The sequence below is a fragment of the Myxine glutinosa genome, chromosome 10 (assembly GCF_964187855.1).
Source record: "Myxine glutinosa chromosome 10, kmMyxGlut1.1, whole genome shotgun sequence".
Taxonomy (NCBI): domain Eukaryota; kingdom Metazoa; phylum Chordata; class Myxini; order Myxiniformes; family Myxinidae; genus Myxine; species Myxine glutinosa.
This window is the reverse complement of record NC_136270.1, coordinates 134664861-134690207: the sequence shown is the minus strand read 5'-3', so window position 1 is coordinate 134690207 and position 25347 is coordinate 134664861. Positions and strand designations below refer to the sequence as shown.

At 46.5% G+C, this 25347-nt stretch overlaps 1 protein-coding gene across 1 annotated transcript in view; it reads left to right on the top strand.

Moving 5' to 3' along the window:
* GLG1 (golgi glycoprotein 1) overlaps window positions 1-25347 on the top strand; it is a 210371-nt gene that overhangs the window by 31145 nt on the left and 153879 nt on the right. The window contains exons 7-10 of the mRNA XM_068126022.2: window positions 16747-16930; window positions 17303-17523; window positions 19415-19536; window positions 19627-19728. Of these exons, the coding sequence (XP_067982123.2) occupies window positions 16747-16930; window positions 17303-17523; window positions 19415-19536; window positions 19627-19728 (629 nt within the window). The remainder of the gene's footprint in view (window positions 1-16746; window positions 16931-17302; window positions 17524-19414; window positions 19537-19626; window positions 19729-25347) is intronic.

Below are 25347 nucleotides of genomic sequence, written 5' to 3'. Positions count from 1 at the left end.
CCCTTGCCCCTCCCCTCCAAATCTCCCCCCTTGCCCCTCCCCTCCGAAACTCCCCCCTTGCCCCTCCCCTCCTAAATCCCCCCTTGCCCCTCCCCTCCTAAATCCCCCCTTGCCTCTCCCCTCCTAAACTCCCTCCTTGCCCCTCCCCTCCTAAACTCCCCCCTAGCCCCTCCCCTTCAAAACTCCCCCCCAACCCCTCCCCTTCAAATCTCCCCCCCTACCATCCCTCTCCAATTCTCCCCCCTCCCACCCCCTTCTCAAAGCTGCCTCCTCCCGACTTCATCTCCCTTCTATCTCATACCTCCACCTCCCCCAACCTTCTACTTTCCTCTGCCACCCCTCAAAGAACCCCTCACTGTGCCTCATCCCATCACCATCAAACCTTTTGTCCTCATCCTTCCCTTTCTTGAAACTCTTCTGTAATCTCTGACACACTATTAACTGCTCTCCCTACCTCCCCGGCCCATCCTTCATCTGCCCCGACCTCGCCCATCCCCTCTCCTGCACCCGATGCTCGCCCTCTCTCCTCATTAAAGATATGGACCTCAAACATCCGAGGCCTTCGCTCAAACCTGATTGATCTCTCCATTCGGGTTGCTTCTGACATTCCAGACTTGATCTGCTCAACAGAAACTTTCCTCCTTCAAGATGTCTCTGATTCCTTAATATCTCTTTCTGGTTACTCCCTCCTCTGGTATGATAGACCTGAGCCTCGTCCTGGAGGTGGGGTTGCTATCTTTATTAAAAACTCTCTTCCTCACTCTCCTTGCACTGCCCTCTCCCCACCCCACCCCCAGGAGTACATCTGGCTATGGCTTCTTCTTGGCTCTCACCTTTTGTTCATATGTGTTCTGTACCGTCCTCCAAACAGTGATGACTCGATTTACATCTCGCTGTCTGACAACATGGACCAACTTCTATCAACTCATCCCAACTCTCTCTTCCTCATATGTGGTGATCCAACTGTCATCATGCCAGCTGGCTGGGTGTGGGTTCCTCTCTCACCAGCCATTGCACCTCAGCAAAGGACTTCTGTGACTCATTGGGACTGACCCAATCTGTCAATTTCCTGACCTGGATCTCAGTTATTGGAGTATCTTCTCTTCTCGACTTGGTTATGACAAACTTCCCTGCAAATGTCTGCTGCTCTTCTTCTGCTCCAATCTGTTCTTCTGATCATGTGCTTGTTAAAGTGGACATCTCTCTGACCATTCTCAGAGAGCCTGACCATCTGACCATCCCACCTTCCCACGCCTCCTCCCCCCAAGCCCTCTCCCTTCCACACATCTCCCTGCTCTCAAATGTTGTGTTTGTGTGCTTCCCCTTCTCTCCCCATCTTGTCCTCCGCTCCCTCTTTTTATATATTTTGTTTGTCTGGTTGATTTGTTTGTGAAGTAAATGTTAGCTCTTTCACGAGCCTCGATTCAGTATACAAAAAAAATACATTAAAAAAAGCCTCCTCAGCGTCGACGATTCTGGCATTTCACTCAGGCCGACGGGCATGGGCTTCAAGCAGCCATAAATCATCTTTACTGGTCTCCCATCTCTACTGCCTCTGACATCAATTCTTCCTGGGAATTCTTCCAAAGCAAACTGCTCTCCCTCATGCACAGATTTATCCCATCTAGTCTTCAGTTGTCTTACCCTTTTTTTTTCTTTCTTTTTTCTTTTCTTTTTTTTCCGTATGCAGAATCGAGGCTCGTGAAAGAGCTAACATTTATTTCACAAACAATCAAACAGACAAACAAAATATATAAAAAGAGGGAGCAGAAGACAAATGGGGAGAGAAGGGGAAGCACACAAACACAACATTTGAGAGCAGGGAGATGTGTGGGAGGGAGAGGGCTTGGGGGGAGGATGCGTGGGAAGGGGGGTGGTGGGAGAAGTATAAAACACAAGGAAGGACACCAAGGACTTCCAGGACAGAAGTTGGTATTTCAAAAAAGTGGATTTGGGGTGAAATTAGCGGGGTTAGAAAAGATTAAGGTTTTGGATGGGGGAAGATAGATGGTGGTGAACAGCTGTTTTAAAGACCTGCAGGGTGGAGTGGGATTGAAGAGAGTGAGGGAGTTTGTTCCAGAGGTGGGAGAAAAGAGGAATGAAGGAGTGAAGGTGAGCAGAGAGTCTTGATTTTGGCAGTTTAGCCATAAGAGGGTTGCAGGCAGATCTTGTGCGACCTGTAGGAATATTTGGGGGACAGAGCTCAGAGAGAGCTGGGGGGCAAGGTCAGAGAGGAGTCGGTAGAAGACGGAAAGACCACCAACCTGCCTGCGGTGAGTGAGTGAAAGGCCCTTGGAGTTAGCTTCATCGCGGGAGCTTCCAATGATTCTGAACGCTTTGGTTTCAACAGTGTGAAGACGAGCTAGGTGTGAGGCAGGAGCACCAGCCCAGAGGGGCGAGCAGTATTCCATTGAGCTGCGGATGAAGGCCTTGTATGTGGTGAGGAGCTCAGGTGTGCCAAGGAAGGAATTCGCACGCCAGAGGATGCCAAGTCGGCGACTGGCTTTGGAGGCCAGATTTGAAATGTGGTTTTCCCTGGAAAGATCATGGCAGATAGTGAGACCCAAAAGCTTGAGTGACAGAACTTCTTGGAGAGGATTATTCAGAAAGTGGATGGGAGGGTTGTCCAGTCGGTCTTTTCGGAGAGACATCGTAAGAGTGTGAGATTTGTCAGGATTGAAAGACATGTTCCACTTGTTTGCCCAGTCTGTGATTTTGTCCAGGTCTGCAGAGAGTGAGGAGGCTGCAGACTGCCGATCTGAGGGATGAGGAATGGAGCGACAGAGAGGAGAGTCATCAGCAAAGAGATAGAGAGGATTTTCAAGAGAGTCAGAGAGATCATTGATGAAGACCAGAAAAAGCACAGGGCCCAGAACACTGCCTTGGGGAACTCCAGCCTGAACAGGAAGAGGAGATGAGAGAAACCCATTCAGGGCCACACGTTGACTACGACTAGAGAGGAAGTCCGCCAGCCATGCGTGGAGATTTCCATGGATACCAAAGGAGGAGAGTTTGGTGAGCAGAGCGGGGTGCCAGACCGTATCGAAGGCACGTGATATGTCAAGGGAGACGGCTCTAATTTCCTGTTTGGCATTGAGGACCTCCATCCGTTGTTGAGAAAGCAGAAACAGCATGTCCAGAGTAGAGTGACCAGGTCTGAAACCAAATTGATGATCATAGATCAAGCCATTGGAGAAGAGGAAAGATTTCATATCTGAAGCAATGATGGATTCCATGACTTTGCTGATAATTGGGAGAAGGCTGATTGGTCTGTAGTTGCTAGGATCTGTTTTTGCACCTTTTTGTGCAAATCGGTGATGTTGGCTGATTTCCAAGCAGATGGCAGATGACCTTGAGCAAAAGAGAGGGTGAAGAGAACAGAGAGGGAGTGAAAGAGCTGCAGAACAGGATTTTAGGACCCGTGGGCTGATGCCGTCAGGTCCAGTTGCAGAATCAGAGTCGAGGATTGACAGAAACATTTCCACCTTGTCAGGAGGAAAGGACACAGAGTCCAGGAGCAGCTGGGTACGACTGGGTACAGAGAGAGATGGGTTTGGGACACAAGATTGAGAGGCAAACACAGAGTTGAGGCATTCAGCTTTTTCACCTGCGGAGTCAGCCGTGTAGCCATTTGAGTTGAGGGAGGGGATGGAGGGGGAACAAGCACCAGAAAGAGATTTGACCAGACGCCACCAGGATTTGGAAGAGGGAGACAGATAAGAGAGTTCGGTCTTGAGAACGGAAAGATATTGTTTCCTGGCTCTGCTGAGGGTGGACCCACACTTGTTTCGGGCTTTATGAAAGGAAATGAGATTTCCTTCCATTGGATTTGCTTTCCAGGAGACAAAAGGAAGTTGTTTCTGGGCAAGAGCCTCACCACAAGATTCCGTGTACCATGGACGGGAGGAAGGGTATGACGACTGAAGACGAGATGGGATAAATCTGTGCATGAGAGAGCAATTTACTTTGGAAGAATTCCCAGGATGAGTTGATGTCAGAGGCGGTAGAGATCGGAGACCAGTCCAGATGGTTGATGGCTGCTTGAAGACCGTGCCAGTTGGCCTGAGTGAAACGCCAGACTCGTCGATGCTGAGGAGGCTCCCTGAGAATGGTCAGAGAGATGTCCACTTTAACAAGCACATGATCAGATGAGCCAATTGGAGCTGAAGAAGAGCAGCAGACATTTTCAGGGAAGTTAGTCATAAGTCATAACCAAGTCCAGAAGAGAAGATGCTCCGTTGACTGAGATCCGGGTCGGGAAATTGACGGATTGTGTCAGTCCCAGTGAGTCGCAGAAGTCCTTTGCTGAGGAGCCTTGGCTGGTGAGAGACGTACCCACACCCAGCCAACTGGCATGGTGACAATTGAAATCACCACATATGAGGAAGAGAGAGTTGGGATGGGTAGATAGAAGTTGGTCAATATTATCAGACAGCAAGATGTAGATGGAGTCATCACTGTTTGTTGGAAGGTACAACAGACATATGAACAAAAGGTGGGAGCGAAGGGGAAGCCGTAGCCAAAGGTATTCCTGGGGGTGAGGTGGAGAGAGGGCAGTGCAGGGCGAGTAAGGAAGATAGTTTTTTATAAAGATAGCAACCCCACCTCCAGGACGAGGCTCAGGTCTATCATACCAGAGGAGGGAGTAACCTGGGAGAGATACCAAGGAAACAGAGACATCATGAAGGAGGAAAGTTTCTGTTAAGCAGATCACGTCTGGTTTGTCAGAAGCAACCTGTATGGAGAGATCAGTCAAGTTTGAGCGAAGGTCCCGGATGTTTGAGGTCCATACCGTTAATGAAGAGGAAGGGGGAGCATCGGATACAGAACGGGGGGGGGGGGGGGAGAGGTAGGGTAAGATGTGGAAGAGGAGGAAGTGGTAGGGAGAGCTGTTGAAAGTGTGTCAGAGATTTCAGAATAGCTTGGAGAAAGGGAAGAATGGGGAAGACAAAAGGTTTGATGCTGATTGGGTGAGGCACAGTGAGGTGTGTGTTATTTGAGGAGGGGGAAGAGTGAGGCAGAAGGATGGGGGAGATGAAGGTGAAAGTTGGAAGGGGGAAGAAGCGGGGAGGACGCTTTGAGGAGGAGGGGTGAGAGGGGAGTCTAGGAGGGGAGGAGCGAGGGAGAGTCTCAGAGGGGAGGGGTGTGGGGGGAGTTTAGGACGGAAGGGGCAAGGGGGGAGATTTGAAAGGGATGGGTGATTAGGAAGATATGAAGGGGAGGGGCAAGGGGGAAGATTTGAAAGAGGTGGGTGATGGGGAAGATTTGGAGGGGAGGGGCAAGGGGGTAGATTTGGAGGGGAGGGGTGATGGGGAAGTTTTGGAGGGGAGGGGTGATGGGGAAGTTTTGGAGGGAGGGAGTGATGGGGAAGATTTGGAGGGGAGGGGTGAGATTGGATTGTAGAAAGTGTACGATTAATGGGAAACGAACATTTATTGCAAAATGAGTTTCTTGTGACTTTCGAGTCAAAAATACGTTTGAGGACGCTGAAGGAGGGGTGGAGTGCAGGAGAGTTTCGGGAATGTAGAAAAGAGGAACTGTATGAGATGGAGTTTTTTTTTGTCAAAAAAAGTCAAAGACAAAGTCAAAGTCAAAGTCAAAAGCATCCTTTTATAGAAGAAGAAGAAAAAGGTGTTATAATATATGACAGAATACAGTTCTTCAGGTGAAAGTTTAAACATTTTAAAATTGAGCAGTGAAAACTATCTGGGGAAATGGAAAATGGAAATGGGGGTGAAGTGAAACACGTGATCGAAGAACGAACGAACAAATAAGAACAACGAATGAACGAATAAGAACACAGAAGGGATTTTTTTTTTTTTTTTTTTTTTTGGGTTCGATTTTAAACAAGGAAGTATGGTGTGAAAGACTGGGACAAAAACAGAGAACGAAAGTCATTGCAGCGCAATCGACGGACCGCTGAGAGAAAAACAAAGCCTCAAGGTCGGACACGGTAGCCTACTAGGTCTCAAAATACGCGACACGAATTAACCGACGATTTTGTATACATGTATGAAAAATTAACACCGAGAATCTTACGAAAGACACACAATCGGTACACACACCGAAAGATAGATACAGTTTCGACAAAAACACAATTGTGAAAAATTACTTAACTTCGAAAGCGTGAGCGCATGGACAGCTTCGAAAAGACGTGACCTCCAATCCATGACCGTGACCTCCAATCCGTGATTGGAGACGTGACCTCCAATCCATGTCCGTGACCTCCAATCCTCCTTGAACCCCTTCCTCCTGTCCATGGTACACTGAATCTTGTGGTGAGGCAGTTGCCATGAAACAACTTGCCTTTGCCTCTTGGAAGGCAAATCCAACTGAAGGTAATCTCAGTTCCTTCCACAAAGCTCGGAACAAGTGTGTCTACCCTCAGGAGTGCCAGAAAGCACTATCTCTCCACACTCAAGAATGAACTCTCAAACCTGTCTCCTTCCTCCAAATCCTGGTGGCGTCTGGTCAAATCCGTTTCTGGTGTTTGTTCCCCCTCCATCCCCTCCCTCACCTCAAATGGCTACACAGTTGACACCGCACGTGACAAAGCCGAATGCCTCAACTCTGTGTTTGTCTCAAAAGATTGTGTCCCAAACCCATCTCTCTCTGTTCCCACCTTACCCAGTCGAACCCAACTGCTCCTGGACTCTGTGTCCTTCTCTCCTGACAAGGTGGAGGAGTTTTTGTCTAACGTCGACTCTGATTCTGCAACTGGACCAGACAGCATCAGCCCACGGGTCCTAAAATCCTGCTCTGCCGCTCCATCTCACCCTCTCTGCCGCTCCATCTCACCCTCTCTCTGTTCTTTTCACCCTCTCTTTTGCTCAAGGTCATCTGCCAGCATCTTGGAAATCAGCAAACATTACCGCTTTACACAAAAAGGTGCAAAAACAGATCCTTGCAACTACAGACCAATCAGCCTGCTCCCAATTATCAGCAAAGTCATGGAATCCATCATTGCTTCAAATATCAAATCCTTCCTCTTCTCCAATGGCTTGATCTCGGATCATCAATTTGGATTCAGACCAGGTCATTCTACTCTGGACACGTTGCTTCTGCTGTCTCAACAATGGATGGAGGTCTTCAATGCCAAACAGGAAATCAGAGCCGTCTCCCTCGACATATCACGTGCCTTCGATACGGTCTGGCACCCAGCTCTGCTCACCAAACTCTCCTCCTCTGGTATCCATGGAAATCTCCATGCTTGGCTTGTGGACTTCCTTTCTGGTCGTAGTCAATGTGTGGCCCTGAATGGCTTTCTCTCATCGCCCCTTCCTGTTCTGGCTGGAGTTCCCCAAGATAGTGTTCTGGGCCCTGTGCTTTTTCTGGTCTTCATCAATGATCTCTCCGACTCTGGAAAATCCTCTCTATCTCTTTGCTGATGACTCCACTCTCTGTCACTCCATTCCTCATCCCTCAGATCGGCAGCCTGCAGCCTCCTCATTCTCTGCAGACCTGGACAAAATCACAGACTGGTCAAACAAGTGGAACATGTCTTTCAATCCTGACAAATCTCACACTCTTACTATGTCTCTCCGAAAAGACCGACTTGAAAATCCTCCCATCTACTTTCTCAACAATCCTCTCCAAGCAGTTCTGTCGCTCAAGCTTTTGGGTCTCACTATCTGCCATGATCTTTTTTGGGAAAACCACATTGCCATGCTGGCCTCCAAAGCCAGTTGCCGACTGGGCATCCTCCGTCGTGCGAAGTCCTTCCTTGGCACACCTGAGCCCCTCACCACATACAAGGATTTCATCCACAGCTCAATGGAATACTGTTCCTCCCTCTTGGCCGGTGCTCCTGCCTCACACCTAGCTCGGCTTCACGCTGTTGAAGCCAAAGCTTTCAGAATCATTGGAATATCCTGCGACGAAGCTAACTCCGAGGGCCTTTCACTCACTCACCGCAGGCAGGTTGGTGGTCTTGCTGTCTTCTACCGACTTCTCTCCGGCGTTGCTCCCCCAGCTCTCTCTGTGCTCTGTCCCCCAAATATTCCTACAGGTCGCACTAGAGCTGCCAGCAACCCTCTACTGATTAAACTGCCAAAATCTAGGTTCTCTGCTCACCTTCACTCTTTCATTCCCCTTTTTTCCCGCCTCTGGAACAAACTCCCCCACTCCCTTCAATCCCACTCCTCCCTCCATGTCTTTAAAACAGCTATTCACCACCATTTCTTATCTTCCCTCATCCAAAACCTTGATCTTTTCTACCCCCGCTAATTCAACCCAGATGCACTTTTTCGAAATTCCAACTTCTTTCCTGGAAGTCCTCGCAGTGTCCATATGTTTTATACCTCTCCCACCTCCCCCCAAGCCCTCCCTCTCCCACAGTTCTCTCGATGTCCCTGCTCTCAAATGTTGTTTGTGTCCTTCCCCCTCTCTCCCCATCTTGTCGTCCGCTCCCCTTATTATATGTTTTCTGTGTCGGTTTGACTTTTTGTGTGATTAATGTTAGCTCTTTCACGAGCCTCGAGCTTGTATACAAAAAAACAAAACAAAAAAAAAACAGCATAAACAGTGCAATAAACAAACCTCCACATCTCGTGACATTTACAGGCATCATCACTAATATGCATGTGCATGAAATTATCTTAGGAGGGAGGGGGTGGTGGGGAGAAGAAGAAAAGAAGGGTGACAGACCGTAACACAGATTGTGAAAGTCCCAGTTGGTCACAGAAGTCCTTTGCTGAGGTACCGTGACTGGTGAGAGAGGTACCCACACCCAGCCAGCTGACATGAATGATGACAGGTGAAGTCGCCACATATGAGGAAGAGAGAGTTGGGATGAGTGGATAGAAGTTGGTCCATGTTGTCAGACAGCGAGATGTAAATGGAGTCATGACTGTTTGGTGGACGGTACAGAACACATATGAACAAAAGGTGGGAGAAGAGTGGAAGCCGTAGCCAGAGGTACTCCTGGGGGTGGTGTGGAGAGAGGGCAGTGCAGGGCGAGTGAGGAGGAGAGTTTTTCATAAAGATAGCAACCCCACCTCCAGGACGAGGCTCAGGTCTATCATACCGGAGGAGGGAGTACCCAGGAAGACATATTAAGGAATCAGAGACATCTTGAAGGAGGAATGTTTCTGTTAAGCAGATAATGTCTGGTTCATCAGAAGCAACCTGGATATAGAGATCAATCAGGTTAGAGCGAAGGCCCCGGATGTTTGAGGTCCATACTGTTAAGGAAGAGGGAGGGGGAACATTGGGTGCAGGACAGGGGAGGGGAAGGGTAGGGTAAGATGGGTGAGAGGTGGGGGTAGGGAGAGTTGTTGATAGTGTGTCAGAGATTGAAGAAGAGCTAGGAGAAAGGATGAGGAGGAAAAAAGGTTTGATGGTGATGTGATTAGGCACAGTGAGGCGTTGTTTGAGGAGGGCAGAGCAAAGTAGAAGATTGGAGGAGGTGGAGGTATGAGATTGAAGGGAGAGGAAGTGGGGAGGAGGCAGCTTTGAGGAGGAGGGGGGAGGAGGGAGAATTGGAGAGGAATGGCATGGGGGGAGATTTGAATGGGAGGGGTTGGGGGGGGAGCTTTGAAGGGGAGGAGTGAGGGGGGAGTTTATGAGGGGAGGGGCAAGGGGGGAGTTTAGGAGTAGAGGGGCAAGGGGGGAGTTTAGGAGTGTAGGGGCAAGGGGGGGATTTGGAGGGGAGGTGGGAGAGGGTCGATTTGGAGGGGTGGTGTGAGGGTGGAGAATTGAAAGGGAGGGGGGAGTTCATGAGGTGAGTGGTGAGGGGTTGTTGAGGAGGGGACGGGGGGGGGGGGGGGGCGGAGTTTAGAAAGTGGACGATTAATGACACAAACAAACAACAACAACAACAGGCATTTAAGGCAATTTTCCCTGCCAGAGCGGGAGTTAGCCTTGCACAAAAATCATGGTTAGCCATGACAATCTTCTCCATTTTTCCTATTTTCTGCATCTCCCCTTCTTAACCCCCTTGCCCTCATTTCTTCTTCCACCATCTTTAGCCAAGTCTTTCTCGGTCTTCCCCGTCCTCTACTTCCTTCTACATTCATTTCCATCACTCTTCTCAACCAGTCACTTTCATCCTTCCTCAACACATGACCAAACCATCTCAACCTGTTTCTCTTCACAGCATCAATCACAGGCTCTATTCCCATCATCTTTCACAATTCATCATTTGTCTTTCTCTCAACTATACTCCACACATCCACTGAACCATTCGCATTTCCACCCTTTCCAGCCTTTGTTGCTGCTCGACGTTCATTACCCATGTCTCGCTCCCATAAATCATAACACTTCTCACACATGCAGCACACACCTTTCCCTTCAGCTTCAACGACACTCGCCTCCTCATCAGCACGCCACTCAGTTCCCGAAACTTCTTCCATGCACATCCTACTCGAGCAACCGTTGCCGAGTCTGATCCACCTTCTCCATTCAGCATGTCTCCGAGGTAGCAAAATGTTTTCACACCTTCCAGCTTCACGCCGTCTCCAAGATCCAACTCAACATTTCCTCCATCTGCAACTCCCTCTGTGCACACCTCACATTTTAATGTGGCTGCCACACTGGTTAATGACCCTCTCAGACCATTACATTTTTGATGAACCCACTCAGTGCACATTGTACATTGAATGGAGTTCACTCTGACACCCTTCCTGCACACAGCACATGGCCACTTCCCAGTTCTTTCCACCTCACCATATGCTTTACCATTTGCCATTACCTTCGTCTTTCCGATATTCACCTTCAGACCTTTTGTCTCCATACATTCCTTCCACTTGTTCATGTTTTCCTTCAATCCATCCATACTTTCCGCAATCAACACCAGATCATCTGCATACAACAACTCCCACGGTAAACCCTCCTTTACGTTCTGAGCCAGCACCTCCATCACAGCTACAAATAGTAGTGGACTTAGTACCGACCTCTGATGCACTCCCACCTTCACCTTAAACTCACCACTGTTCCCGTCCTTCGTCCTTACAGCTGTGTAAGCCTTACAGCTGTGCGCGCTCTTTTGTACATTGCCATCACTACTCTGATCAACCATTCCTCCACTCCTGACTTCCTCAATGCCCATGTCACTACTTCACGTGGAACCCTATCGAATGCTTTCTCCAGATCAACAAACCCAAGAAACAACTTCTTCCTCTTCTCCATGTACTTCTCCTGCCACTGCCTTACAATAAAAAGCGGACGATTAACGACAAACGAACATTAATTACAAACTTAGTTTATTGTCATTTTTCAAGTCAGAGATCTGTTTGAAAACTATGGAGGAGGAGTGGAATGAAGGTGAGTTTAGAGAATGGAGAAAGGAATGACTGCAAGAGATATAAAAAATGAACATATGTCACCCACAGGGTGAACCGTATCTTGCCAAAATGTGAAAATTCCGTTTTTTCGTCATGACGTCATCAAATGACGTCATAGCGTCAAACTATTTACAGATCTGGGAAGCACTCATCAAGGGCATTCATATGAGGTATTACTCGATATGGTACCTACGATTTCAAAATTTGACCTTGGGGTCAATAATTTTCGACCTCCAGCGCTAACCATGAAGGTCAAGGCCGATCGCCACCAAAAACTAATCAGCTGAGCGCCGGACCATATACTAGATTCCCATGAAGTTTGGAGACGATCCGATCAAAGTTACTCAAAAAATTAGTGTTTCGTCGACCTCCATGATTGACCACAAAGTGACCTTGACCTTTGACCTTGACCTTCAAAATTTTGTGTGCTGAAGGGTATCTCTATAGGACTCTGATATGCGAAGTTACAGGAGTTTCCAATAATAACTGTGGTCTACAGAGTGATCTAAACGTGAAAAAAAAATGATTAACCACAAACAAAAAAACAAACAAATATACAAGCTGACTAATACATCTTGCAAAAACTTCGTTTTGGCAAGATAAAAACATATGTCACCCACAGGGTGAACCGTATCTTGCCCCTGCATCTGTCTATTTTACCTTTTGGTCAAAATTGAATGACCTTCAAAATGACCTTGAAGGTCAAGGCCGATCGACACCAAAAACTAATCAGCTGAGCGCCATACCACACCCTATATACCCACCAAGTTTGGAGATCATAAGATCAAAGTTACTCAAAAAATAAGGGTTTCGTTGACCTCCATGATTGACCGCAAAGTGACCTTGACCTTTGACCTTGACCTTAATAATTTCGTATGGTGAATAGTATGTCTTCATGACCAACGCACATGAAATATTGAAAGATTTTGATGAGAACTGAGGAAATAATTTTTTCATGAAAATTCCGTTTTTTCGTCATGACGTCATCAAATGACGTCATAGCGTCAAACTGTTTACAGATCTGGGAAGCACTCATCAAGGGCATTCATATGAGGTATTACTCGATATGGTACCTACGATTTCAAAATTTGACCTTGGGGTCAATAATTTTCGACCTCCAGCGCTAACCATGAAGGTCAAGGCCGATCGCCACCAAAAACTAATCAGCTGAGCGCCGGACCATATACTAGATTCCCATGAAGTTTGGAGACGATCCGATCAAAGTTACTCAAAAAATAAGGGTTTCGTTGACCTCCATGATTGACCGCAAAGTGACCTTGACCTTTGACCTTGACCTTCAAAATTTTGTGTGCTGAAGGGTATCTCTATAGGACTCTGATATGCGAAGTTACAGGAGTTTCCAATAATAACTGTGGTCTACAGAGTGATCTAAACGTGAAAAAAAAATGATTAACCACAAACAAAAAAACAAAAAAACAAAAAAAAAATATGTCACCCACAGGGTGAACCGTATCTTGCCAAAATGTGAACATGAGTGACTTGCTTCAGGTCACACTGAGGTGAACAGAACTGCTATCCACTAGAAGCGACTCTTTGAGGAATGTCTGCCCACGAGATATTCCGATGATTAATCGTTCTAGAGAGTGACCTTGAAAAATACGTGTTTGCCTTATAACGTCACCAAATGACGTCATTTATATAATGTCTAAAGCTTGACCTTGACCTATAAATGTCTAAAGCTTCACTTCGCAAAGTGACCTTGACCTTTGACCTTGACCTTAATAATTTCGTATGGTGAATAGTATGTCTTCATGACCAACGCACATGAAATATTGAAAGATTTTGATGAGAACTGAGGAAATAATTTTTTCATGAAAATTCCGTTTTTTCGTCATGACGTCATCAAATGACGTCATAGCGTCAAACTGTTTACAGATCTGGGAAGCACTCATCAAGGGCATTCATATGAGGTATTACTCGATATGGTACCTACGATTTCAAAATTTGACCTTGGGGTCAATAATTTTCGACCTCCAGCGCTAACCATGAAGGTCAAGGCCGATCGCCACCAAAAACTAATCAGCTGAGCGCCGGACCATATACTAGATTCCCATGAAGTTTGGAGACGATCCGATCAAAGTTACTCAAAAAATTAGTGTTTCGTCGACCTCCATGATTGACCACAAAGTGACCTTGACCTTTGACCTTGACCTTCAAAATTTTGTGTGCTGAAGGGTATCTCTATAGGACTCTGATATGCGAAGTTACAGGAGTTTCCAATAATAACTGTGGTCTACAGAGTGATCTAAACGTGAAAAAAAATGATTAACCACAAACAAAAAAACAAACAAACATACAAGCTGACTAATACATCTTGCAAAAACTTCGTTTTGGCAAGATAAAAATTGAAATGGAATGATTTGATGAGGAAATTGGAAGCCAAGTCCAATTGGCCAAGCCAAGTTGGCCAAGCGGAAGCCACTGTTGAGAAAAAGTCACATGACAGCACGCCTGGAGTTTGCAAAAAGTCACATGAAAGACCAACAGCATGAGGCAAAATATTATTTTGTCTGATGAGACGAAAATTGAACTCTTCGGCCTGAATACAAAGCGCTACGTCTGGTGGACACCGAGCACAGCTCATCACCCATCCAACACCATCCCCACCGTGAAGCATGGTGGTTGCAGCATCATGCTATGGAAATGCTTTTCAGCAGCAGGGACTGGGAGACTTGTAAGGATTGCCAACTTGTTCTTGACATGTCAAACCATTCTTTGTACCACAAGTCTGTAATAAAAAGCGTGCGTGCGTCTATCCATGTCTGTGTCCTCCATTAAACCTAGCGGCCCCAAGCTTTGCATGCCTACTTCTCGACCTCCAAGGGAGTGTACATGGAAGAAAACTGGGTGTTTGGGTGTGTTTAAACTCCCCTTTTGAAGATAATTTGTGCTAAAATTTACACGAGAACTATAAACAGGCTAACCTTTGGTCAGCCTGCGTTCAACTCTGTGTTAATTTCACCATTTTGTCCACTCAGCTCAAAAATACCTTGCCTCAGAACAGGTTGGTCTCTGTACAATAAAGCTTTATATCGACGGATGCTAATATAGCTGATCTGTGTACCTTCAAATCGCTGTAATCATGTATACGTTGCAATGCTTATAAATGCACCAGTCTTTATTTATTTAGTTTTCTTTTCTGATAGGCATGATAATCTCTTCACCTGAATCAAATTTCAAAATTTTAACTTCGGAATTGACCTTGGCAGCAGTTCGGTCTCCTAAAAAAGTGTTCATTTGTCAAATTCGGACATAATTGGACACCGGGCACCTCAACAGTTCCGTTCTTACGGCCGTGAAGTTGGGGATTCGGGCACATTTCACTTTGCCTGTTTCCCAATTCAAAGTGTGGATTGTACTATTGCGGAGACCCATGCCCTCTCTTCCCCTCACACTCCCTTCCCCTCACGCTCCCTTCCCCTCACGCTGCCTTCCCCTCTACTCGCACTGCCTTTCATTCTCCTCCGCTCACGCTGCTTTTATTCTCCATCGCTCATGCAACTTTTATTCTCCTTTGCTCACGCTCATTTCATTCTCCTCCGCTCACGTTTTCTTTCATTCCCATCCACTCACGTTTCTTGTCCTTCTCCTCCGCTCACGCTGCCTTTCGTTCTCCTCCGCTCACGCTGCCTTTCGTTCTCCTCCGCTCACGCTGCCTTTCGTTCTCCCCCGCTCACGCTGCCTTTCGTTCTCCCCCGCTCACGCTGCCTTTCGTTCTCCCCCGCTCACGCTGCCTTTCGTTCTCCTCCGCTCACGCTGCCTTTCGTTCTCCTCCGCTCACGCTGCCTTTCGTTCTCCTCCGCTCACGCTGCCTTTCGTTCTCCTCCGCTACGCTGCCTTTCGTTCTCCTCCGCTACGCTGCCTTTCGTTCTCCTCCGCTCACGCTGCCTTTCGTTCTCCTCCGCTCACGCTGCCTTTCGTTCTCCTCCGCTCACGCTGCCTTTCGTTCTCCTCCGCTACGCTGCCTTTCGTTCTCCTCCGCTACGCTGCCTTTCGTTCTCCTCCGCTCATGCTGCCTTTCGTTCTCCTCCGCTCATGCTGCCTTTCGTTCTAGTCCGCTCACGCTGCCTTTCGTTCTCCTCCGCTCACGCTGCCTTTCGTTTCCTCCGCTCACGCTGCCTTTCGTTCTCCTCCGCTCACGCTGCCTTTCGTTCTCCCCCGCTCACGCTGCCTTTCGTTCTCCCCCGCTCACGCTGCCTTTCGTTCTCCCCCGCTCACGCTGCCTTTCGTTCTCCGCTCACGCTGCCTTTTGTTCTCCTCCACTCACGCTGCTTTCCCTTCTCCTCTCCTCCCCTCTCCTCCCCTCACCCTCACTCTGCCTTCCCCTCTCCTCCCCTCACGCTGCCTTCCCCTCTCCCTCACTCCCTGACACTGCCTTCCAATCCTGTCTCATGCTGCCTTCACTTTCACTCACGCTTCCCGCCATTCCTCTCCTCATGCTGCCTTCCCCTCCCCTCCCCTCACACTGCCTTCCCCTCTCTTCACGCTGCCTTCCCTTCTGCACCACTCACGCTGGTTTTGCTTCCCCCATTCCTCTCGCTGCTTTCCCCTCCCCTTTCCTCATGCTAACTTCCCTTTCCCTCCACCCTCTTCTCTCCCTCCCTGTCCCCTCGCCCCTCCCTATACCTCCTCACACCCTATACCAACCTGTCCTCCCTCCTCCCCCCTCTCCTCATCCCTCCCCCACCCCCACTCAATATTCCAATCGCGAAGAGATCCTCCATTGTCCGGAAACGCCGGGTACCCTTTGCTCGTGCCTACTATATGGTGAATTTGTCATGCTCAATGATTAAAACACGATCGTCGTCATCGTAATTTGGTGACACAAGAGTGTGTGTGTGTGTGTGTGTGTGTGTGTGTGTGTGTGTGTGTGTGTGTGTGTGTGTGTGTGTGTGTGTGTGTGTGTGTGTGTGTGTGTGTGTGTGTGTGTGTGTGTGTGTGTGTGTACGTACGTACGTGTGTACGTGTGTGTACGAAATGTCTGAGCCATGATCCTAAGGCGTTCTCGGAATATCACCCAACCTCTTCATGGGATGTGATGTCAGCCATGCCGGATGAATATTCCTGAGACCATTATTTTGCTTCCAGTGACCTCAATTGTTTGCACTATGTATTGGGAGTCCAAGGATTTGAGGTTTTCTCTTTTTATGATATCGTTAATCTTTTGGACAAGTTTAGATTTGTATTTTATGACATATTTCCCTGATTTTTTTTTTTTTTCAACGTTCTTGCAAACCTCTGGCTTTTCATTATGCGTCAGTAATCGCTGTCATCGATGCTTTTCCCCCTCTGGGGTTGTGTTCCAGTTGGTGTTTATTTCTTGTATATTTTATCCATTTGAACAATAAAGTGACTTTTATTCGTGGTTTTTGTCTTCAGATGTGGCATTTGCAAGCTCACTCTTGCCATGTTGATGTTTTTTTCTTCCTGTGTTTGTTCACAGTGCAGTGATGTTCTGACAATTCGCCAGAAGCTTATTGCCCAGGATTATAAAACTAGCTATTTGCTAGCCAAGGCATGTCGCTTGGACCTGAAGCTCAACCACTGCACCGCTGAGGTTGTACCACACTTGCGCGAGGTGCGCCTGTCGCATCTTTTGATCTGTCTGGAGAACGCGATGCATTATGGTGAGCTCGCATTCAATGCTTTCTTCATCTTCATCGCTGTCATGCCAAGTGTGCTGTGTATTGCTTGAGATTTATTCTTCGGTGCTTGAGGCACCCAAACTGATTATTCTAGATGTCTGCTAATTAAAGGTTCTCCCTCCTTGGCAAAAACATTTGGCTCATGGTGGAGCTAGGTGACATCATCGGTATAGTTTTACGCAAACTACAAGGACAGCAGCAAACCTTAGTGCGTGGGATTATAGCCCGGGATCATCATGATGGGAACATCAAACAGGCCAATCAATAAATCAGTCATCTGAGGACTATCATTGGAATACAACATTCTTTGTGCTTTGTTTGATATTCTGCCCTCATGCCCTCCCATCCCCAAAGGACAGTCGATAAGCAGCGATTGCCAGGGAGAGATGCTGGATTTCAGACACATCCTCATGGAAGATTACTCCTTGAGCCCCGAGATTGTACTCAATTGCCACAATGAGATAAGCGGCATGTGTTCTGGCCTGAACAAGAAAGGTCGGACGCTGCATTGCCTCATGAGGGTGGAGCGTGGCGAGGGTGGAAAGGGGAATTTGGGCAATGCTTGTCGTCGAGCGGTGAGTTTACCGTGATTGTGGCCTTTGTGCTTAAGAATTAAGGCATTAAGGCATTGCAGCTTTGTGGAATTTTGCTTCATCGCTGATAAACACAGTACAAGTTGTTGATATGTTTCAGGCAAAGTATCCATTGCAACAACAAATGCAATTTTATTGACTCACGAAGAAATCATGTTGTTCTCGCCTTTGTTTTAAAGGCGAGACCAACATTATCTAGCCACCAAACATTGCGTTTTTCAGATGGACCCAAAGTGAACCTAACCCTAACAACTCGCCACCGCAGGTGAATGAATGAATGAATGAATGAATGATCGTTTTAAGGCCATTTTACCCACGAGAGTGGGGGTTAGCCTTGCTGGCCCCATGACAATCATGGTTCCCTGTTTGAGGCAATGTTTTTATGGCCGGATGCCCTTCCTGATGCCAACCCTTGGTCGCCTCTTACGATGCGCAGGGATACGGTGTACCTATTCTAAATCGGGGTACACACCGTGATCATTCATCCCAGCAAGCTGGTACTCAATTTGCTGACCTCGGAAGGATGACAGGCTGAGTCAACCCCCCTGGCGTTAATTCAGCGATCGACCGGGATTCGAACCCAGGATCCTAGGATCCCAAGCCGGCACCCTAACCGCTAAGCCAACACCAGGCTATGTTTTCGGTGGGAGGAGGTTATGTTTTCACCCTTCAATGTTTATAGCATAGCCCATAGGGCAATGCCATCTGGAACAGTGTTGGTCTGTCCGGTCGGTGTATGCTTGTATGTTCTGCCGGCATTTTGACGGTTTATGCCCTTTTTTCTCTGCAACCCTTGGTCCGATTGACACTAAATCTTCACCATGGGAGCGCTTCCTCCTCTAGAATTTTTAAAAAATGATAATCATGATGTCATAGGTCACATGGTACAGGTGTCATCTTGGAAAAAACAATCAATGCACCTCTATATCTCTGAAGCCGCTCCATGGAAAAATTTAAAGGTGACTCATTGTAAAGTATTCCCCATGGGGAATAACATATGTTAACGATGTCAATGGTTCCGTCATTATGACGTCATAAATCGACAAGTACAACGCTTAATCTGATCAGTATGAAATTTCTTGAGCGTGATCAAAGGATAAATTGGTCAGGAAATAAAAACAATTGATGACTTCATTGGTCATGTGGTTCAGCAGCCATATTTTCATGGTGTAGCCCACAGGCAAAGGGCAATGCCGTCTGGAACAGTGTTTGGCTGTCTGTCCAGTGAATGTATGTATATCCCTCTCAAAACGTCCACCAATCAGAACTGAGGATCTGGTCACATGACAGGGGGATAGCAGATCCTCCATTCACCAGATCCAAGCCTGGCTAAGCCGTTGTTATACTATCGGTCTTGTTTCGGTGAGTCTTCACCATTGAGTGATAGTGCCAAAAAGGTTTATGTAGCATATTTCAAAACGTTGTTGACGGATTATGACAACTTTGTGGATCAGTTGGTTAGGCGGCAAGAACAAGCTGATTCGATTTTGGTTAAGGTCTGGATCCAGATCTGGCCTATCAGTGGGACACAAAACGTAAATTGTCCAGCCTGGCGGAGGTATGCGCTCTACCGAGTGTAGTTCTCGTTTGGGTAGTGTTGAGTGACCCATTAAAGCCAATGGCACAGGTAGAAATCTATTATTTTACAGTAATTTGTTCATTGTGCTGTATTGTCATTGTTCTTCCTGTTTATATTGGAACAAGTTATTTGTTGAATGTTAATAATATATAAATTCCCGGTGCACCCATTATCGTAAGCTTGACATCATTGAACCTTGGAATTGTAATGACATGTAGATGTGTTGATGAAATTTGAACCCTCCGGTTCGTGTTCTGGTTTTGATATTTTGCAAAATGGTTGTTCAACTTTTAGCTGCTCACGTTGGTTCAAGAGGCCGACCTCGGTTCGGATTATCGCGTCGACCGAGCACTCATTGAAGCCTGCGAGTCCGTAATCCACACCGCTTGTCGTGGCATCCGCAATGGGGATCCCATGTGAGTGGCTGTGTGACAGAGCCAAGTCCTGGAAATCTCTGTATTGTTGTACGTCTGTGTGTGGAAGTTTGGCCTTCATGTGCTTTGCAGGGTCCTGTCTTGTTTGATGGAGCACCTTTACACAGATCACATGGTGGAAGAATGTGAGCATGCCCTCCTGGAGCTGCAGTACTTTATATCACGTGATTGGAAGTGAGTTTCGCTCTTGCGCTTGATGAATGTTCATCGTTAGAATGTATTTGCATGTTAAAACGGTCTTTCATAGGATGCTGCGCAAGAGATTGTCATCTCGGGCAAAGGGCAGTGGAATTTATGGTACACTGTCAAACAGGATTAAAAATTGCCTGTGTATGCCAACTAGAACTGCCACTTTATAACTGCTGGCAGTGATGACCGGTTTCCTCCAACTTCCTGCTTTCATACAAGCCCGCTTTCACATTATTATTATTTTTTCTCTATCAATTTATCCCTAGAAAGCCTAGATGATGCTGAAGAAATTTCGTCCTGATCGGATGAGGTTTTGTACTTGTCTAATTATGACGTCCTAATGGAGGCACCGATGACATCATCATTCACATGGGATATTCTCCATGGAGAGTTCTTTAAAATGAGCTTTGTCTCAATCTGTTTTACACAGTGCTTCTGGAGATAGAGGTGCAAAGTTTTCGGTTTTTTTCCAAGATGGCGCCCATATCACCTTACATATGACGTCATAATTTGCATTGAAAGATTCTACGTGCCGAGCCGCTCCTATGGTGAAAATTTCCTGTAAAACGGTGCAATGACTGCAGAGAAAATGATTTTTAAAGAAAATAAACATGAAAAATGGCAGTGCCAGAATCATTGACATGGCCTGAGAAGCTCATGCAGAGTTTCTTCTTCTTCACACAATAACAACCTCTAGCTTCCAGACCGTACAACCAATCATCTTGAAATTTTGCACACTTGTTCCCCTTCATGACATCTATATTATAATTCAAATTCAGGTGCGATTAATACCCAGTTTGACGTCGATCAATGAAGCGGTTCAAGAGATATAATTTTTTATATCTAATTGGTCAAGTTCAATTGTTAATGGTCAAGTTCAAGTGTTCATCACTGCCAAACCACATGACCTATCGCAAATTCCAAAAGGTCGTTTTAGCAGACTGAAATGTGGAACATATCTGTGAAGTTTCCACTCGATAGGATCAAAAATGAGGGAGGAGCTAGGTTTTAAAGGTTTATGCTTCAAAACGTCATAGCTCCTAAACCATGTGACTTATGACATCATGGTCGCTGGACCTTTTGTTCGTCGTGAGTATGCGATTGTGCAATCAAAGTTTTCCTCGATCTCTTGTCGTTTCGGAGAAAAAGGGGTTTTAGTGTTTTTCACGAAAAACAATATGGCGGCCGAACCTTGTCGTATGACGTCGAAATTGCTTGCATTCTGAACATTTTTTTTTACTTAGGTCATGTAAAAAAATATCATATTCGTGGCATCAAGGGTTATATTTGTCGAATTCCAACTTCGTAACATTAGCACTTTTAATATCCTACATCAACATGTTTTTGGTCCCATTGCAGAGTTCTTTAGAATGAGCCATGACTCAATTTTTTCCATTGAGCCATTTCAGAGATATCGAGGGGCAAAGTTGAAGGTGTTTTCCAAGATGGCGCCCATACTATGTCACATATGATGTAATAATTAGCAGCAAAAAAATTGTACATGTCTTGCCAATTACTTGGTGAAAATTGCGTGTCAATCGGACCAACGGTTGCTGAGAACATAATTTTTAATTTTTCGGAGGTGAAAAATAGGGTGGAAGAATAAAAAGAAAAAACTCTAGGAATAATAATAGGAAACCTAATTACATTGTAATGTAATGTACATTGTAATGTAGAGGAAACCTAATTGCAGTGAAACCTGTAACTAATTAGTATAAAACTGAAAATTTCAAGATAAGTTAGGTATTGATATCCTAAAAGTCCTGGAATATCCGGCTTGTGCTTCATGTCAAACTGCAGGGGATTTCTCAGGTTCTCCAGGATATTAGAGACTTCGGCATTTCAAGAAGACCGGTGGATAGCATTGGAGGTGCACTCTGTTATTCAAATTCAGGTGCAAGGTTTTTGTTTTGGAGACGTTAATGAGTGTCTGTACACTGAGATACTTTCCCGAGATAATCCGCTTGAATTATTTGTGGAGAGTTTATTCACATAGAGAGTGCGACACAAATATAGGACAGACTTCACCATCTTTTGGATCACATCAAAGTTGTCACAGTCCTGTAAAATGACGGCACCATAATTCATCATTTTCATCTTCTTGGTCCACTGCTTCCACTGTCGAATTTGTTGGGTGTTCAAGCATGTATGTCATTTGGGCCGTTTTTTGATCAGGGCAGTGACATTTCACAACCACCTCACATACCTGGGGTTGCACATTTTATGCCGTCCTTGCTGTGACAGGTGTTGTGTCCATCAAGAGTCTTGACACTGAAATCAGCATTATCGAACACGTACCGCAAGAAACCTTCAACTTCATCAGTTTGGTTGGTCTTTGTATTGGAAAGAATGGAATATTCATTGCGTTGGACTTCTTTTGAGTTTGCTGAGGATCCAAGGTTACTGAAGATTTCAACGAACTGCACTGAATCAAAAAAACAAAAAGGCTGAGCAAGACCAGCGAAATGAGCGAACGTGGCTCAAGTTGCTGAAACTCCGGCGAAATGAGCGAACGTGGCCCAAGTTGCTGAAACTCTGGCGAAATGAGCGAACGTGGCCCAAGTTGCTGAAACTCGAGCGAACGTGGTCCAAGTTGCTGAAACTCCGGCTTGTTCTATTACACACTGCTTTGCACTTTCTATTGCACTCAGCAGAATGTCCGTTTGTTGAGGCCTTTCTCTCTAGATATTTCCCGTTGCTGCCCATCTATTTTATCGGGCCTGGTGTTGAGACCTTTCGGCATTTAGTATGCAATTTTAGCGATGAAACATTCTGTAGTTTGTGCCTTAGTGATCCTGTTGCTCAAGGTAGGCTTCTTTTCGTGTTTGTAGCCCCTGTTTTATTTGACAATATCATTAACCTCAGTGTCTCCAGAGATCAAACAAAAATGGGCATCCATCACCTGAAATTTTTTTTATCAAGAACTTGTCCACAGACACTTTCAAAATACTAATTGTCATATTTTGTAAAAATAGTAATTGTTTTTTTGCCTTGCTATCCACTGCTCCTCTTGATATTCTGACAGAGTCCATGACCCCAGGGACCCAAAGAGATCCCCTGCAGTTTGACATGAAGCACACACCAGATTTTCCAGGACTTTTAGTATATTAATACCCATGACATACATAACTTATGCTGAAATTTTCGGCTTTGTACTGATTGTACAAGGGAGAGCTGTCTCCCTTGACATATCACGGGCCTTTGATACGGTCTGGCACCCAGCTCTGCTCACCAAACTCTCCTCCTATGGTATCCATGGAAATCTCCATGCATGGCTTGCGGACTTCCTCTCTGGTCGTAGTCAACGTGTGGCCCTGAATGGATTTCTCTCATCTCCCCTTCCTGTTCAGGCTGGAGTTCCCCAAGGAAGTGTGCTGGGCCCTGTGCTTTTTCTGGTCTTTATCAATGATCTCTCCGACTCTCTGGAAAATCCTCTCTATCTCTTTGCTGATGACTCCACTCTCTGCCGCTCCATTCCTCTTCCCTCAGATCGGCAGTCTGCAGCCTCCTCACTCTCTGAAGACCTGGACAAAATCACAGACTGGTCAAACAAGTGGAACATGTCTTTCAATCCTGACAAATCTCACTCTCTTACTATGTCTCTCCGAAAAGATCGACTGGACAACCATCCCATCTACTTTCTCAACAATCCTCTCCAAGAAGTTCTGTCGCTCAAGCTTTTGGGTCTCACTATCTGCCATGATCTTTCTTGGGAAAACCACATTTCCAAGCTGGCCTCCAAAGCCAGTCGCCGACTGGGCATCCTCCGTCGTGCGAAGTCCTTCCTCGGCACACCTGAGCTCCTCACCACATACAAGGCTTTCATCCGCAGCTCAATGGAATACTGTTCTCCCCATGGGCTGGTGCTCCTGCCTCACACCTGGCTCGGCTTCACGCTGTTGAATCCAAAGCTTTCAAAATCATTGGAATCTCCCGCGATGAAGCTATCTCTGAGGGCCTTTCACTCACTCACCGCAGGCAGGTAGGTGGTCTTTCTGTCTTCTACCGACTCCTCTCCGGCCTTGCTCCCCCAGCTCTCTCTGTGCTCTGTCCCCCAAATATTCCTACAGGTCGCACAAGATCTGCCAGCAACCCTCTGATGGTTAAACTGCCGAAATCGCGGCTCTCTGCTCACCTTCACTCTTTCATTCCTCTTTTCTCCCGCCTGTGGAACAAACTCCCACACTCCCTTCAATCCCTCTCCTCCCTCCAGGTCTTTATTTAAAACAGCTGTTCACCACCATCTCTTATCTTCCCCCATCCATAACCTTGATCTTTTCTACCCCCACTAATTCACCCCAGATCCACCTTGTTTGAAATTCCAACTTCTTTCCTGGAAATCCTGGCAGTGTCCATATGTTTATACCTCTCCCACCCCCCCCCCCCCCCTTCACATGCCTCCCCCCCAAAGCCCTCTCCCTCCCACAGATCTCTCGATGTCTCCATGTCTCTCGGTCCCTGCTCTCAAATGTTGTGTTTGTGTCCTTCCCCCTCTCTCCCCATCTTGTCTACCGCTCCCGATGTTATTTGTTTTATGTGTCTGTTTGTCTTTCTGTGTGATTAATGTTCGATCTTTCACGAGCCTCGATCTTGTATACCAAAAAAAAAAAAAAAAAAAAAAAATTGGTTCCGGACATAATGCTAACGTCCCTGGCCCAGTCGGGTAGTTCTACCATTTACGAATTTTCACTTTTTGTGTATAATTATCTTCCCTTTTTTTTTAACTGGGTCTAAGGATCATGGAGTAGCTTGAATACAAATGCTGCGCACACATGCAAATACAAAAACATGACATGATACTGGACTTCATTTCAGACAAACATAGCCACTTACCTTTGAGGAAGTGATTTAACTTATTGGGGCACTCTGGGTACGTAACACCATCTTCTTGACTTCTCTTTTCTCGCTGCAGTCAGCGAAGCAATTGAGACATCTCTCCCTTACCCTCCCTCCCCCCCCTCACCGCACCTCCACTGTCCCCTTCCCATGGGATGACAACCCGCCAGGTTTTTCTGTGCTCTAGCTTCTAAATGCTGAGCATCAAGCTGGGCAGCAGCACGTACCATTTTTAGTCTGTGGTATGACTCAGCCTGGCTCAGTTTTGACCACCGACTTCAGACTTAGAGCGGACGGCAATAAGGTTTTAAAATACATATATATATATATATATATATATATATATATATATATATATATATATACGAGGTGTGTTCAAAAAGTATCCGACCTTTGTTCATAAAAAATACTCGTATCCAGATACAACAAACTTACACTAATCTCCTTCAAAGTAGTCCCCTTGGGCTGCCACACACTTCTCCCAACGGTTCTGCCACTGTCGGAAGCAGCGCTGGAACGCCTCTTTTGGGATGGCGCGCAGCTGGTCAGTTGCATTCCACATGATGTCTTCTCTGGACTGAAATCGGGTCCCTTTCAGGGGCATTTTCAGCTTGGAGAAAAGCCAGAAGTCACACGGAGCCATGTCGGGAGAGTAGGGAGCCTGACGAAGCACAGGTGTGTTGTGTTTGGCCAAGAAACTCTGTATCAAATGTGAAGAATGGGCGGGTGCGTTATCGTGATGGAGCTGCCAATTGCCCGCTGCCCACA